Source organism: Accipiter gentilis, chromosome 26 (assembly GCF_929443795.1).
Source record: "Accipiter gentilis chromosome 26, bAccGen1.1, whole genome shotgun sequence".
NCBI lineage: Eukaryota > Metazoa > Chordata > Aves > Accipitriformes > Accipitridae > Astur > Astur gentilis.
Genome location: NC_064905.1, coordinates 13367393 through 13383550, shown reverse-complemented (window position 1 = coordinate 13383550; position 16158 = coordinate 13367393). Strand labels below are relative to the sequence as shown.

Below are 16158 nucleotides of genomic sequence, written 5' to 3'. Positions count from 1 at the left end.
GGTATAAGAAACCAGACTTTACCACAGAACAATTATTTTCCAACTATTTCTGCAAAGCAGAATGCCTGAGCGCAAAAGGCCATCTTTGTGCAAAATACATTTTTCTCTTCTATATCTGTTGTCCATGCACAAAACCACTGCAGCTGAAGCCAGTTCCCAAGAGTCCCAATGGTAGCTGAGAAGCGACCCTCGATTCAACAGACACAAAAAGCTAATATGCCTGTAAAGAGTCAGCTTAGAAGCTAAGAAAGATATGAGTCAGGCTCCCTGGGTACAGAGCAATCTCCTTTCAGGGTTAATGATGCAAAAGAGACACGGGTGGCAACAGCTGCATGTGGACTTCGCCTCTACTGGCCTCCCTGGGGCCCAGGCTCAGCTCTGGTGGGCCCCCAGTGCAGTTCAGCCTCACAGCCGGCGGTGAGGGGAGCGCGGGGGCCCGGGCAGGACGCTCGCTCCGTGGACTGCCGTGGATTTTACCTCAGAAAACCGCGACTTCCTGCGCGAACCCGACCGGAGCAGCCCCGAGGCGCTCTCCTCAGGCGGGCATACCAAGAAAGCTGTTCTTCTCCTTAAAGAAGGTGAAAACTCTCCCTCGCCTCGCAGCCTGCCCGGTACACGAACAGGCGGGATCGCCCCGCCCCGCGCTGCCATGGCGACGCTGCCGCCCGCCGAGGCGGGAACTCGCGCACATCCGGGCGGCTGCGGGCGCCGCGCACTGCCTCCCCCCTCCCTTCCGGTGGGGGCCATTTCCGCTTCCGGTGCGGCGGATTCCCGGGACGGCGCCGGTTCCGTTGCCAGGGTGAGGGGGCCGCATCGGGCTGCCGAGGGACGGGGAGGGGGGTGGCGGCGGATCGGCGGCGGCACTGCGCCCCGGTGGGCTGCGGGGGAGGGCCGCCGTGCCCCCCCCCACCCCGATCGCAGGGGGAGCCCGGTGGGTCTGGGCCCGAGCCCGTCCGTGTGCGGCGGAGGCCGGGCTTTACCGGGCCGGGGTGAGGCAGGGCCGGCCGCGGGTCGGGGCCCGAGGGCGGGCGGTTGTCTCGGCCGGGTCGGTGGCCCCGTAACGTCTGCGGGGCGGGAGCGGCTGCCCGGGCGCCGGGGCGGCAGCAGCGTGTGGGCTCGTCCCGTCTGGCTGCTGGGACAGCCCCGACGGGAGCGGCGGGGGGGGGAGCGAACCTCGGCTTGTGTTCGTGCGGCTGCTGTCCAGAGACGTGTTGGCGGTGGTGGCTGGCACAGAGCAGCTTCCGATTTGAAACCCCGTTCCTCCACCTGTTGCGGTGTGGTAGAAAGTGTTGCGGCTCCGCCTGCACAATATTGCACTTGGTGTGTTTGGGGGGTTTTATGTTTGGGTTTTACGTTGCTTAGTGAAACTTAAAGGTGTGGATGTTTCTCTTCCAAGAAAAGTGGTGTAATGCAACAATTTAACTACAACAACGCAACTGTAACACTTTCTTTGACCCAGTGGCCTTCCAACCTGTAGGCTCTTGGTGGTCCAAGGGGCTTGTAAAGGCCCTGAAAATGGAATTGACCAAAGCAAACTTCATTTCAGTGAGCTTCAGATTCATGAGGTGTCCAGCTGTGGTGATAGAAACTTTGAAAATCCCCGTGACTTTCTCTGCTCCTAATCTGTTTTCCTGTAATCATCAATTCTGGTGTCTGCACTCAATCCCCTTAGTGTTTTGGCATTGAATAAAGGTGTCTTATTTCTGCTTGGCATTTCTGATAACATTCATCTTGACAGGACTGTAATTCAATAAGGATAGATGTTTGGTCAAGTGCTTAACTTTGGAGGGATGATCTTTTTAATTTAGCACCGGACAGAGACTTGAGAAGTTTTCTTACAGTTCTTGCCCTAAGCATTTTCTTGCAGAATTATTTGAGGTGTATGGTACAGGCAAGAAAACAGACTATAAACTCTTCTTTCTGTAGTCTAAGGATTATGGGCAGGGATAATTTATGATAATGACCCCATGTATCAACATTGCTTGACACTATGCAGCCTTAACCTCAGCTGAATTCCTTGGTGCTTCTAAGACCCCTTTTTCATGAGTCTTTTTCACAGGATAACACCAGTTCCCTATCTGATTTAGGGATATTTGGGATAAAAAAGGGGAAAAAAAAAGGAAAAAATAATTCTTTTTCCTGCGATACCAGTCTTCATCTTCAATTTGTTTTCAGAGCTTTTAGAGGGAATAGTGTGGAGGTGTGGCTTGTAGTGTCCTCAGCAAGCAGGTTGCATCTAGCCCTCTGTTTCTCATCTGGTCTGAGCTTGGTGGGTATGCCTGAGTAATTACTTGTTCATTCCTAATAGTCTGTACTGTATAAATGAGAAGTATTTTGTCTGAGAGCAGGTAACTTCTGAGAATACAATGCTAAACAGGAAGAGGAATCAGATTTTTGGATTCTGAGACTTTTGCAGAGTTGCCAGATCCGTATTTCTTGGTGTAATGCATTTTTTTGAAGTTGGATAGCCTCAGTTTTTTTCATAGGTCTGCTCTCTTCTTTTTGAATATCAATCTTTCGAGGACAATCTCACTATTAGTGGTGCAGAGGCCTTCTCTGCATCTCCTGAGAGCCTTTTCATACCTTTCTACCTCCTTGATTCTCCATTTCCAAGCTTTAAGAGAAAAAATATGTTCTTCTCCTTTCCACATAAAGCTAAAAATCTTGTTTCTCTGCTGTGTTTAATGTAGGACTAAACTGTTAAACACGATTTGTATAAGCGATGCTGTGTAAATTAAAGATAGTGTAATTATGGTTGTTTTGTCAGCACTGCAATGAATGTGCAGTTCTTACAGTGTAATTGCATTGTGTAGGTGTGTATTTTAGCTTTGTTTTCAAACTCCTGCTTTGATATTGCTAAAGTGAGACGTGACCTGGGGTGCATATTATTGCAGGTATTACAGAGTGAAAGTGATTAGAGAAATCCAATGCTAAAAATGAACTGTTGGGTTCAGAATATTTTTATGGTTTTATAGATTTTAGGTGTTTCGTATTTGCTGTTTTATTGTTACATATGTGAAGATATCCATGGCTGGTTCGGTTGTGTAATTGTTGCAGAGGACATTTCTGAGATTTGAAATGACTTTTATGATACTGCAGTACTCTGCATGGGTGCCGGCTGTGCAGTGAACAGGCTGTACCTGCACAGAACACACAGCAAATGAGCATATGCTGGAGCAAACGGTGAATGTGACATTGCTAAATACATTGAAGTGGAACTTGGAGCCCCAGTTTTAGTGCTGTTCATTCACCCTTAGTTTCAACATCTTATCAACACGTTAATCATCTGTTCATGCAAAACAAACAGCTCTTTGATGTACAATATAATAAAAAATCAAAAATACTTTAAACAGACTGTATGGTTTGTCTTCTGAAAAGAGTGATTCCATTTCTTCCTTACGTGATCATTGTATTTTCCTCCTGCAGCAGATTTTTCAGAAAATAATACTGAACATATGCTTCAAGGATGTCTCTCTCTCTCATAATAAAATGGGGTGGACAGGAGTATACAATAACCTCGTTATCAGAAGAAGACACAGTGTTGGATCTGAAGCAGTCTCTTAAAGGCCTTACTGGAGTGTTACCAGAGCGTCAGAAACTTCTTGGACTTAAAATGAAGGGTAACTATTCATATTTGTTATTTGTTGTGGATGTGCCCGAGATGTTTATGGATGAACATCCTCTAAACCTAGCCAGGATGTATATACTAACAGGGCATCTACCTCCCAGATCTAGCTTTTGAACGAACATAGAAATTTTATACATCACTGGATAATGTTTATTATTCATATGTCTACCTGGTCATTTTTTAATGGCTGACATGGAAGTGTATTAAACTTAGTTAAAAAAAAGTTAAATTGCTGCTAGCCAGATAAGCAGTGTATCTGTATATGGAGGAGGACCATAATACAGCTTGGAGTATTCTGGTGTTTGATGGGTAGCTTATTTCAATTAAGCATTAAATGTATTGACAGTTTTCTAAAATCTCTCTATCCCAGTAAAAAAAAAATTGTCTGCTTGCATTATAGGCAAACCCGCAGATGATGATGTTAAGCTTGGAGCTCTCAAGTTGAAACCAAATACTAAAATTATGATGATGGGCACTCGTGAGGAGAGTTTGGTAAATATTTTACTTGTGTATTAACTTAAACATGAAAAGATACTTACATATATGTCTCCTCATTAAGATTTTAAATTGTGAATATTCCAGTAATCATTTTAAAAACAGTAGTGCAGTAGATTTCTGTTGGTGTGTATTTTTTCTCTGTAATGTAAGCTTTTCTGCAAAACTCTGCTAGCAGCGTATTCCTAAAACTCCTGTGTTGTTTGGGACTTAAAGTACGAATCTATTATTATGATATTCACTGACTTCTCAAATCTGAACAATCATCAGTATACTTTAGTAGTTCTTTCCACTAGTAAAGTGAAATAATTTTGGTTAAATAGTATGGGTTTTTTTCCTGTAGTGTGCAGGAAATATCCATTGATATCCATTGTTATTTTCCCTCAGTGATCCTAGTTATCTTTTATTATTATTCCTCTAGGAAGATGTCCTTGGGCCACCTCCTGATAATGATGATGTTGTCAATGACTTTGATATTGAAGAGGAAGTTGTGGAAGTAGAAAATAGGTTAGGAGTTTTAGCTATTAAAAAACAGTCCTGTTATTGAATGTACAGTATGCATTTTAATTAACTCTAACTTTTTGTACTATTACATTAGGGAAGAAAATCTACTAAAAATTTCCCGCAGAGTTAAAGAATACAAAGTGGAAATTCTGAATCCTCCTAGAGAAGGAAAAAAGCTGCTGGTGCTAGATGTTGATTATACACTATTTGGTGAGATTTTATGCAACTTGTGGGTTTTGTTTAAGAGATCAGTTTATTTGCCAGTTCACACTTCTTGATTTTTGCTTTACAAATCAATCTACTTCAGTAACTTTGGTATGTGTTGTACTATATAACTTCTGCTTTGTAATATTTTTGGGGTCTTCTGCCCATACTTTGAAAAGCATTGGGCTTTTTAAGTGTTGCATATCATTGATTTTAGTGCAGCAACTGTTTATTTTCTGTAAGAAGACATTAAAAAGTAGCAATTTAATATTTTATCCAAATAATCTTTCTCTTGACCAACCTGTGTGTTGGATATCATTGTGGCAAGACAAGATGTTGTAAAGTAACAACCTCAGTCTTTACCTGATTGACTTCACTTTTGGGGGGCGTGGGAGAATAGCTTCAAATTTTATTTCCAGATCATTACTAAACATGCACAAAAACATGTTTTACTTGAAAATTCTGTCAGACTGGTTTTTTTGGAAGCCAGAATTTTCCTTCTGACAATTTTCTGGGATGTAGTGTGTCATGGCAGCTTGACTATAAGCAGTGAATAATAGCTTGCCTTATTCCTTTTCCTCAGCTTTCCTTTTTGATGAGATTTGTTTACAATCTGAGATCAAAATTCAACCTATTACTGAGTTTAAAATTCTTATTTAGAGATCTTCTGCTAGCAGAATTTGACAGCAGTTTTCTAACTGGAACAGGCAACATTTGCATGTCTGAAATCAGCTTGATATATGTTCATAATATTAACTGGACTAGGTTTGAAGGAATCTGTTTTATATCTGGGCTGTTACAAATTTGCACAGATGAACTGTTTGGCCTGACTCTTCAAAGATATTCAGACTCACAGATCTCTGATTTAATTATTAGCTAAGCCCTCAAATACCTGTAGGGATCAACAGATAAATATCCCCTCTGCTGCTTCTCTCCACCTTTAAAATGGGAATGGTAGTTTGCTATGAATTCATTCACAATTTTAAAGTGCTCCAGTGCTTCCCTCGTGAAGCTCTTCAGGTCTCTGGATAGATAGGAAAGTCAGACTGAACTTTAATAACTTAACTTAAACTTTAATAATTAATTGCTTCTCTCATATTCTTTTTAGACCACAGGTCATGTGCTGAAACTGGGGTAGAACTGATGAGGCCATACCTTCATGAATTCCTGACATCTGCATATGAGGATTATGATATTGTAATTTGGTGTAAGTTTTATGCTCAATACCCAAGACTTTATTGTAAATTGTCATTCAGAGCAGAGACTCCAGGTGGGAGGTTTTTATATTGCTTTTTAGTGTGAATCACAAGATCTAAGACAATACATGAATGATTAGCTGTAATACGTTCATCAGGAATGTTAACACAGCTATCGGAGCCATTTTAGAAAAATAGTAATTCCCACATTGCTCCCTTGAATGGGTCTAATCACAGTGTAAAGCTCAACATCACTTTGCTGTGTTACTTTGTTCAAACAAACAAGTGCTTGAATTAACAAAATTGTATAATCGACATTCAAACACTGTTTGATGGCTATCTTTATAAATAATCTCAATCCAGACAATAAGTAGTGAACTGCCAAATGAACCAAACTCCCCTGTCTACAGGGATGGTTGATCGTTTGCCTTTGCATGCTGTTTCACTTCCTGTCCAACAGCTGGAGAGCAGACTTTAGCCAGTGCGAAGTTTAAACCATATTAAAATTGCATTACAAAATTTAGTTTTCATAGTCTGGAACAATGTTTTCACATATTTTACATCAGCGGGCAATTTTGATGCTTTGTCCTTTCCAGGCCATATGTATTCTTATCATTGGTTCCAGGAGAAAATCTTGCAAAGGCAGTATGGTTCCTCAAAGCAGGTGTGCCCCACTTCTTATGGTCCTGCAGACTGTAGTTCAGTAACAGCTGATGTAGACAAGGGTTTAAACGCATGCAGTGCTTTATGTAGCTGTTAATTTGAAAAGTAAGCTTTTTCAAATAAAAATAAACTTCCATGAAGGAAGACTGTCTTCAAGGCAGTGAATGCTGAAAGCTGTAATAAGGATGGATATTTCCAAAACTAACTTTTGTGTAAAAATCTGGTATGTTAAGTGAACAATTTCGTGGCTTGTTTCTTTGTGCCTGTCAATTACTTATTTTGATAAATTGATTTTTCTGTTTTCTCGCTTTTGTTTCAGCTGCTACTAATATGAAGTGGATTGAAGCTAAAATGAAAGTAAGTTGTTCTGAAAACATATACTTTATTTCTAGTCTGGCTAGCTGTTCATATAGTTGGACTCATGCTCAGCATTATGGAAGGCATTAGCAACTTGGGAGGTTGTATGAATCAGACCCCGAGTTGTTAAATCTTCATAGTCACTTTAAATAATCTTTGCCACAAAACTAGATTAAACCTAATTTTAGAATTCCACGCAAACTATCAGCAGCAGGTGCTAAATTTAGCAGAACTAAACACAAGTCAGTACCTGCTGAAACTTAGTCACGCAGCCTTCACAGTTGCTTTCATCTTACCTCTATATTATATAGAGTTCTAGCCTTTAAGTGTAATACCATTTTTTTTTAAAGGAGTGGACAGATGTGGCATGCTGGAGTAGGTTATCAAGAGGAAACTATTTTCATATTTATCTTGTACCTCTTGCAGCTGTGTGGTTCTGTTGCTTCCTCTGCCTTACTAAAACATCCATAAGAACTCTTCTTTCAATCCTAGTTTCTTCCGTACCTAAATCGGGCAACTAGCCAGTTTTCCACAGCTGACCTAGTGGTAAACACATTTACAGTCAGGCTTAGCTGTAAATCTAATGAGCTTACTAAGAATTGCTGCATGTTTGGTTGGTGGGTTGGGGTTTTTTATGCTTATAAATCAAAGCTTGTTTCCTTTTCAGGGAAAACTTCCAAATTTAAGCATTTGTATCTCTACTCTTTGTTATAGACTAGCCATTTTTCCACGTTTTAACAGAGCAAAGCCCATTTTCCAGTGTTCTCTTCCTCAAAATAATAAATTGCTACAATTTTTCTAAACAAACAAAAATGCCTCAGAGTGATCTCAGAAATGGGAAACTTTAATCAGAACTATGAAGCGGAGCTAGTGCAAGTAAAATCAGTACTGATCCTTGCAAACATTGCACTTCTTGTGGCAGTGTTAGATCTTTCTCTACATTGTGTCTGTCAATGTAGTGCTAGGACTCAAAACTTACGGAAAACCATTGTTCAAAACTGGGCTGTTTCCCCTGCACTGGTCACCTTTCTACATTTCTAGGTTGCCTTTCCAGCCCTTTCATGTGTTACTGAATCACAACCTTTTTATGCCTACTCCAGGATCTTGATCAGTTGAGATTCCTACCACTAGATGCAAAGTGCTGTTTCTCCTTAAACTGATAGCATCGGGGTGCTTACCTCTAAAAGTTTCACTTTTTGTCAGAGAACAATGATCCCAGCAATACTTGGCATTAAAGTTTTTGCTTTAAACTACAAAGCAGGAACAACATTAAAAAGAAGGGAGTATCAGATAATCAGATACAAGTTTAATCTCTCATTTACTGTCTATTTATGCCTGGAATTCAAACAGTCTAGAACAGCTAGTTATTTCAGTGTAACAGGACACTGACCCAGGAAGGTAGCACTTTTCATTTGCAAGATTTACATTTTCATATAAAAGCAAATCAGTTAAGTATGGCTGAATATTTGCAAGAGAGCTGTTGCAGTGGGTATTTTCTCCTTGTTATATAGCTTTGCATATTACTGCTGTTGCACACACCACAAATTGTCAGCTCTATCTATGTTATAGCATGTCAGCAGATTTTAATATTACTTTTCAGCTTTGGAAAGGATTTGAAATGGAAATTATGCTCTCTCATCTAGTCAAAGGTTTTTATTTCTAAAAAGGCTATTTTCCTTAGAGTCTTTATTTCAGAATTTATCAAATCTTTAAAGTGCAAACTGCAGATTTCTGACTGACTTTGGCTATCTTGGACATGTGTAAGAGGAAACAGTACCCATGAACTGTTTACTATATATTTCATCTTCCACTGTCTGTGATTTGTTGCAACTTACTTGAGGACACAAAGAGCAGACAGTACAAAGTTGCTGTCCTTGCTATAGACACTGAGTAAAGTTGAAGCATGTAGAACTTGTGAAAGGTTATGCATGAAGGTACGGGCAAGACCTCTCTGTATTTTGCCTTTTCTGCAAAGTTGCTGACATCAGTTGTTAAGTTTCTGCTAGTAAACGCTGCAAAATTAAATTCCTATCAGCTTTTTTTCCTCTTCGTAGAATGGTGTACTTCTATGATTCTCATTGGATAAAAAAAATTTAACAACCTCCCCCCAGTATCTATTATTAGTGTGCCTCTGGTAATCCTCAGCAGCTTACCCTTTGACAAATAGTGTATTATAATTGTGGTTTCAGTTGTACAGCAGTAAAACTGTCATAATTAGAAGCTTTAATAATAAATCTTTGTGATGCAGGAGCTTGGAGTGAGTACCAATGCAAACTACAAGATAACTTTCATGTTGGACAGTGCTGCCATGATAACAGTGCACACTCCTAGAAGAGGACTAATAGATGTAAGTACCTATTTTTTCCTGATCTTTTTCTACATTCAACTGGCATGTTATCATACCCCTTTGAACTATTCAACAATAAAGTTGTGCTGGAGTTTTCATGCAAGAAAACTGTAAGAACCTTGGAAGCATAAATTATTTTTTTTTGTACTGAAATTCTCTGTATTGATGTTTTGAGTAGTGCATTTGGATGACGCTGCTTTCAAATCAAATAATAGATAACTGCTGCAAGAAAATTTAGTGTCAACAGAAAGGTTTTCTTTAGTGTGGGGAGTATTAGTATGTTATACTATTTCACATCTGTTACCTTATTAAAGCCCACCTACCCACTAATTTTTCAGCAAAAGAATACGAGTGTCCATTCAAGTTTGGACTCAAGTTCCTATAGACTGGTATTTTCATCTCCTGCACATGACCTGTTTTACCTCAGGTACCTTGTATGTGTTATTTTTGCAGGTGAAGCCTCTTGGTGTTATCTGGGGAAAATTTTCAGAATATTACAGCAAAAAAAATACTATTATGTTCGATGATATTGGCCGAAACTTCCTCATGAATCCACAAAACGGACTCAAGGTAATTTTACTTGGAATTTTCATTTATTACTACTTTTTCTTATACTTCAAGTGGTGCTTTCTCATACTTCTTCACTGTATCATAAGGAAAGGCTATTCTTACCTAGCAAACGTGCGTATTTCTATTATATTTTATTTAGATTGCCATTTGTCTTGACCAATATTTCCCTAATAAGCTTTGTTTCACTATTAAGTGAGCTTTTAAGAGACTACCAAAATCAATGAAATTGTGATTTCTGCTTAATTTATACCTGTGAGCCATAATCAAGCTGGTCATTGCTGACAGGCACCATTGAAATATGTGATGTTCAATCTCAAGAGTGGTTATATTCAGAAAATAAATGAAATAACAAGTGGCTGTACTTCATGGTAGTATGCCAGTGTAATAGCAATCATTCTGTTCTGGGAAATAATTAATACCTTGAGCCATTTTGACTGCAGAACAGCAAATATTTCATTTTCTAAAATTGTCAACCAGTTCATGCTCCATTATCAGTGCTGGTTCTGAATAAGAAGAATGCAGCTTAAATTTCTACTTAAATGTGATGGTACAGCAGTATGGTACTAAAAGTACCCTCAAAAATTTCTTTTTAACAACAACAAAAAAAAGAAGATGTTTTCAAGTGCAGAAATCCAAAATTAGGTTTCTTTGAAAGTATCCATGATGTGAAGAGGATAGTAATTGATGAGATCTAGCAAGCTGATGTTAACTGTACAGTGTTAGGAGAATCAGGAATAGCAAAGATCTTGCTAGGAGAGGATTATCCAGAGCTCCCTCTAGCTCAGATTTGAAAGATGTTTGTCAAAATGTTGTTAAGAGAGCTGCAGACAAGAATGTTGAATCACTAAAACAAGGCACAGGTATAATGTATTCCAAGCTTAAAGCAGTTGTCAGATAAGCTTTATTTCTGACACTTCTTTTCACAGAAGCTATGATTATAGTCAAGTGCTTTTTGTTGGAGGAAAAAAAAAGCACCTGGTTCCAGTGATGCCACACAACTCATACAGCAGAGCTGAAAACCCCTTATGTCTCCTGCAAAAATATCTATGAAGTCATATTAGAAAATGTGGCAGTTCATTCCAGATCATTTTATCATTCTGTCTAACTAGGAGGGGAAGGCTTGAAGAAATTCAAGACAAAAATTTCTTCCTGGTGGGCATGCAAGGCAAAAACCCTACAGTCCAGTTTGCATGAACAACAAGACAAATTGGATGTGGCCACTAATGGAAAGGGTTTTTCATCCTCTTACCTAAGAGGAGTTATAACTTGGCATAGTACTGAAAATATATTTTAATTGTTGTAAATTATAGAGAATCAGAAGCATATTTCTTACTTTGAGCAAATGGTTATACCCAGTTTATTTTGTACAGATAAGGCCTTTTATGAAAGCACACTTAAATCGGGACAAAGACAAGGAGCTTCTAAAGCTCACTCAATACCTCAAAGAAATAGCAAAATTAGATGACTTTTTGGAGCTGAATCACAAACATTGGGAAAGGTAAGAACAAAGTAAAAATTCTTTCTTCCTTCTGTCCATGACCCCACTGTGTTCTGCCTGAGGTTGTCTGTACAAAGACCGGCAACAACTGAGCTGATGAACTTTGACATCACTTAGTTATGAAGGTCCTTTAGTTTGAGCAGAATTTTAATAAGGCTATTGTGTTTGGGCTTCTTCCCTAAAATGAGATTTTGACAGAATGGACTTTTTTTTCTTACTTCTCCAGTTTTCAGGATGCCGATTGTTTTCAGTGAAGTAATTAAGCTTTCTAAAGGGAAAAGAATTTTTGAAGGAACCTGGTCCCTGGAAATCTCTCTCTCTCCACCCCTACAAAGTTAGGTTGTCAGTTCACATCTCAAGTCCTTTGCTATGAGGCAACTTTTCTGGTGGTTACTTAAGAGGTTTGGGGTGTTACAGTATGGTTCTTGGGCACTATACAGGTTGTGTGCTATTATGGTATTCATTGGCTCTGAATTGTAAGTTACTGTGTTATGAATGAGATTTTTTATAAATGCTTAGGGCACCAGTTAGCATCTTAATTCTTGCTAGAGAATGATTAGCTGAAGTTTTGGGGCAAAATTTTTCTTAATATACAGCAGCCTGAAGTTTCAATACATGTGAAAAAAAGTGTGTGCAGTATGCGACTCGAAAAACGCTCATTCAGTGCTTAAAAGAACAGCTTTGCAAACTCTATACAATTTTCTTTCTTGTTTCCAATTAGAACAGAAAGTCAAATGTTAAACTTTAAAAGCAGTGAAATTCACTGACTATTTCACACTGCCAGTTAAATTGTTTGGATTTTTTTTCCTAGAGTATTTGCAAAAACTTCAGTGTCACCACATAGCCAGATTGCTCCAGCTGGAGTGGTAAGAGAGCTATGAGATCAGAAAACAAGCATTTTAAAGTAACTCAGATTCTCTAAAGAAGCTAGTGGAGGGCTGTTGTTTTCAGGTTATGCTGGATGACTGTTCATTAAAGTCTTGAGTTTATTTGAAAGAGTGCCATATGTAATGGGCCTTTTTATCTTAAAGGATATAATAGCTACTTTTCCCACCGATGTTATTTTCAACCTCTCAGAACAAAACATGTTTCCATTTCTTTCCTCCCTTTTGTTTAAAAACCTAATGGAGTCTAACTAAGTACATGACTTTGAATAACTGCGAGATAACCTGTCATGGAATTGAAAGAATGTTGAAATCAAATAAAATCATGAATAGTATTGATCACATTTCTGATTTTGATTATCAGTAGGGGGATTGGCAGTGAGAAAAAAAAGCAGATTCATACTTCGAGTTTATATAAAAGGTACTGGATATATTTGTGCCTACCTCTTATTTTGTGAAAAACTGTACTTTTGTTTCTTTCAGGTATCTTTCAAAGAAGCAAGGACAATAACGCTAATAAAATTGTGTGGCACTGAATTGAAGGGAACATAACTAAGATCATTGGACTTTTCCTTGCTTTTACGCTAGAGTATAATAGTGCTGGACACTGGATCCAATGCCAGAATGACTGCTATACTTGGTCTTCCAGTGGGTTGGTTGTGGGTTTTTTAAAAGATCACAGCAATAAGCTCAAAGTGGGAGAAACAAGTCAGTTAGTTACTTTTTCTTGCATTCAGTTCTGGTGTTACTACTTAAAATACTTCCCTCTCCTTTGCTGCCGAAGTACAACCATAACCATTAAAGACCAAAACCATTCTGAAACTAGAAAAAAAATATTTAGACCAAAAAAGTTGAGTAAGAAGCCAATCTTGGCAGTGTATGAATTGTATAAGTCCTCTATTCCCTCCATCTTTAGAAACAGTCTCCCTCACCCATTCCAGTATTTAAGTCTATAAATTACAAGTTGTCTAAGTTTGGTATGTATTAGTATGTCAGTGTTTCTCTGTGCAAGACGGGAAAGTACCACCTCTGTGGCCAATTTACCCCAGTGTGTGAACTTGTACTATAAAGCAGTGTTTACTGGAAAACAAATGATTGAAGTTTGAGGGAGAAAAACCCACTCTTATTTGGTAAGTGAAAAGCAGTCTGCCTGAAAAATTCTCGTATGTCAGATAAAGGGTTTAAACCTCAGATGGGAAAGTCACATTCCTAACAAAGCATGAACAAAACCCTTGTTCTCTTCTAGCTAAATCTTGTCAAAGTGCAAACACTGTGTTTAAATACAATATTCAGCCATACTGTTCTTAAAATATCATTTACTTGCGCTGCTTATGCCTGCACTATAGAAGTGTGATGTGACTGCTGTTTGGCATTACCAACACTTGTGCATTATGCAGTTCATGTATTTGAAAGAAGACTGACCCTTTCAAATAAAAATGGTATATATTGTTCTTAAGGAACTATAGCAGTTGTGTAAATAATAAATACCTTTTTCATAATTTGTGTCCTGTGCTGTCTTAAATATCTAGTTTGCGTAATAGAGAAGCCATTGATAATCTTCATTTTGGTTCTTGGGGGTGTTTCTTTGGATTCCAGAGACACTGATTTTGCATCAGTAGTTAAGTAAGAGACTGGTATGTGCTGCTGCAGATTAGGGCAGTGGTGTCGAATAGTGAAGCACCTAGCTGCCTGGGAAAGGAACCTTGACAGCAAATGTCAGAATGTCAGGACAGCAGACACAAATGAGCCGTTAAGATGAGCATGTTAGGCTCCGGCTCAATGACCTGTCAGAAAATATACAGTTTCTTGTCTGCTGCTCTTTGTGGTTTAGTGCCAGCCCAAGCTGTGTTTTAAACTGGTGAACCAGAAACCTGATGCATAGAAGTCTTTCTTTTAGGTAAGTATAGAGGGTAAATTTCTGAAGTTTTGTCTCCTGGAGCTGATTTCTGAACTAGAAGGCTGACTCACTTATGTACATGCAGTGCAGGTACAGTCCCCAAGGTTAGAACGGTGATCCTTTACCTAGAAAGGCTGTACTAGCATAGACACTGAAATACAGGACTGGTATACAATGTCCTAGAATACCTTTCAATTTAAACAATTGAAAGAAGTCAAGGCATTACACTTCAATCACCTGTAGTGTTTGTTATGCTAGCCAGATAGAGAAAACTGAACCAAGGGAATATATTTAAACATGTGCCCATAGCTTTTTGCTCAAAGTTGGCATACAAACAGAAGTTTCATAGTGAACAAGCAATATCCCTTTCTTTTGCTTTATACAAGGAACATTTAAAAAAAAAAATCTAATTTTTTATTTCAGCAACACTGGGATTTCATCCCAGAATTTCAAAGTATTTGCTGATCTGCAGTCCCTTTTCAAATATTTTATAAGCTGAGCTGGAATACATGAGTGTGATCTCAATGTGATGGTAACATATAGCTGTTGCTGACAGATCATTATGTCTTTTATGACTAATGTTGTTTCCCTTATCATATTTTATATTTGAAGACTAGTCTTGCAATTTGAATTTTCTTGTTTGTTTGGGGTTTTTTGTTTTGCAAAAGAAGCCTATGTATTTTATTGGCTATCTTCTAAAAATGCTGCAGTGATTTACTTGGCTAAGACATGATTGAGATTTATATAATGGTGAAGCTGCAAAAAAGGCAAGCACAAAACTGACGTTCACCAAATCCCACAATACTAGAACGAGGGGTCACTCATACAAATAGGAGTGGCTTAAAATTGTTAAAGAGCAGCAGATAACAGTCTCCTGGAGTTTGTTGCCATGGTTTGTTGTGGAGGCAGATGGCATCCCCAGGTTCAGAAAGGAGTTAGACAACTTCATGAACAAGTCCATAGTCAGATGCTAAAGGCAATAGACTAGGAAGGTCTAATATCCTTAATGTAAGAACTGCAGGTGCTCAGGAAGATGAGAGCGGGTCACACATAGCGGCCAAGCCTGCACACTCCCCTTTAACCACTACTGGGTGGAACTTTGGCCAAAGCAGCACAGCTCTCACATTTGTACTACATGACTCTTCTGGGCTATATGTACAATATAATTCTGTACCAAACTACCAGAACTCAGTATAACTGCAAGGATAAATAGCTACTTTTCTGCTTAGCCCCAAAATAATGTATTTATTGCTTATAAGTTCAGAGGAAAACACCTCTGCTGATTTTCATTTCTCCTTTTTGATAGGGAAGGCAGTTTTGACCTTCTTGTATTTCCAAATTGTAATTGAGCCTTGGGAATAACTATCAAGAGCAAAGTTTAAAGCCTTGTTCCCTGTTAACATTTAGTTTCCTTTTAGATTATATTGAGGTCCTTGAGAGGTATTTGATCAATGGCTTTCACAATCTCTGTTAAAACAAATAGGATTAAAGCATAATCAAAGAGAGGAAGTGTGTGGCTTAGTTATCGAGCTCATCACTTACTGTTCTGCAAAAGTCTGGAGAAGCATTAAATGGAGTCTGAAATATGCAAAAAATTTTCATGTGTCAGAGACTACTGGGCTCCCAGTACATGTCAAGCATTTTGTACATTGTTGGGTCTGATTATTCATACCAAAAGAGACAGTCCATTTAAAAAATGAAGTTATTTCTGTAAGCTCTGGATATCTGACAACTCTAATGCCCCACTATGGCATGAATGCTCATCACTGGAGGTACACAGAGTGACAGCTGAAGCCAAGAACTGAGCTGCAAATTCAGCTCCACAAATCCTGCTACATGACTGTGAAATCTACAGCTAGTTGCCAATTTTTATTCCTGACTTGACACGTGACTGACAGCAAGTGGATGCCAAAGG

The 16158-nt window shown here is 38.9% G+C and overlaps 1 protein-coding gene across 3 annotated transcripts; it reads left to right on the top strand.

The window, feature by feature from the left end:
* Positions 1–721: 721 nt before the first annotated feature.
* On the top strand, positions 722–13845 carry UBLCP1 (ubiquitin like domain containing CTD phosphatase 1). 3 transcript variants are annotated; one of them, XR_007509695.1, is made up of 11 exons: positions 722–799; positions 3427–3620; positions 4029–4120; positions 4545–4630; positions 4722–4837; positions 5940–6038; positions 7010–7047; positions 9296–9394; positions 9848–9964; positions 11335–12328; positions 12830–13845. XR_007509695.1 is itself a non-coding variant. In XM_049829583.1 (11 exons), the coding sequence occupies exons 2-11, from the start codon at positions 3467–3469 to the stop codon at positions 12855–12857; spliced, it is 957 nt and encodes a 318-aa protein (XP_049685540.1). In that variant the 5' UTR covers positions 722–799; positions 3427–3466; the 3' UTR covers positions 12858–13845. The 3 variants fall into 3 exon arrangements, 2 of the variants coding, with proteins under 2 accessions (XP_049685540.1, XP_049685541.1); XM_049829583.1 differs by having other exon boundaries at positions 11335–11462; XM_049829584.1 differs by having other exon boundaries at positions 741–799; positions 3430–3620; positions 11335–11462.
* Positions 13846–16158: the final 2313 nt, after the last annotated feature.

Coding starts and splice junctions, on each gene's coding strand:
- UBLCP1 (XM_049829583.1), top strand. CDS start 3,467: ATGTCTCTCTCTCTCATAATAAAATGGGGTGGACAGGAGTATACAATA. Junction 9,395..9,847: donor CTAGAAGAGGACTAATAGAT/GTAAGTACCTAT, acceptor TTATTTTTGCAG/GTGAAGCCTCTTGGTGTTAT. Junction 9,965..11,334: donor ATCCACAAAACGGACTCAAG/GTAATTTTACTT, acceptor TATTTTGTACAG/ATAAGGCCTTTTATGAAAGC.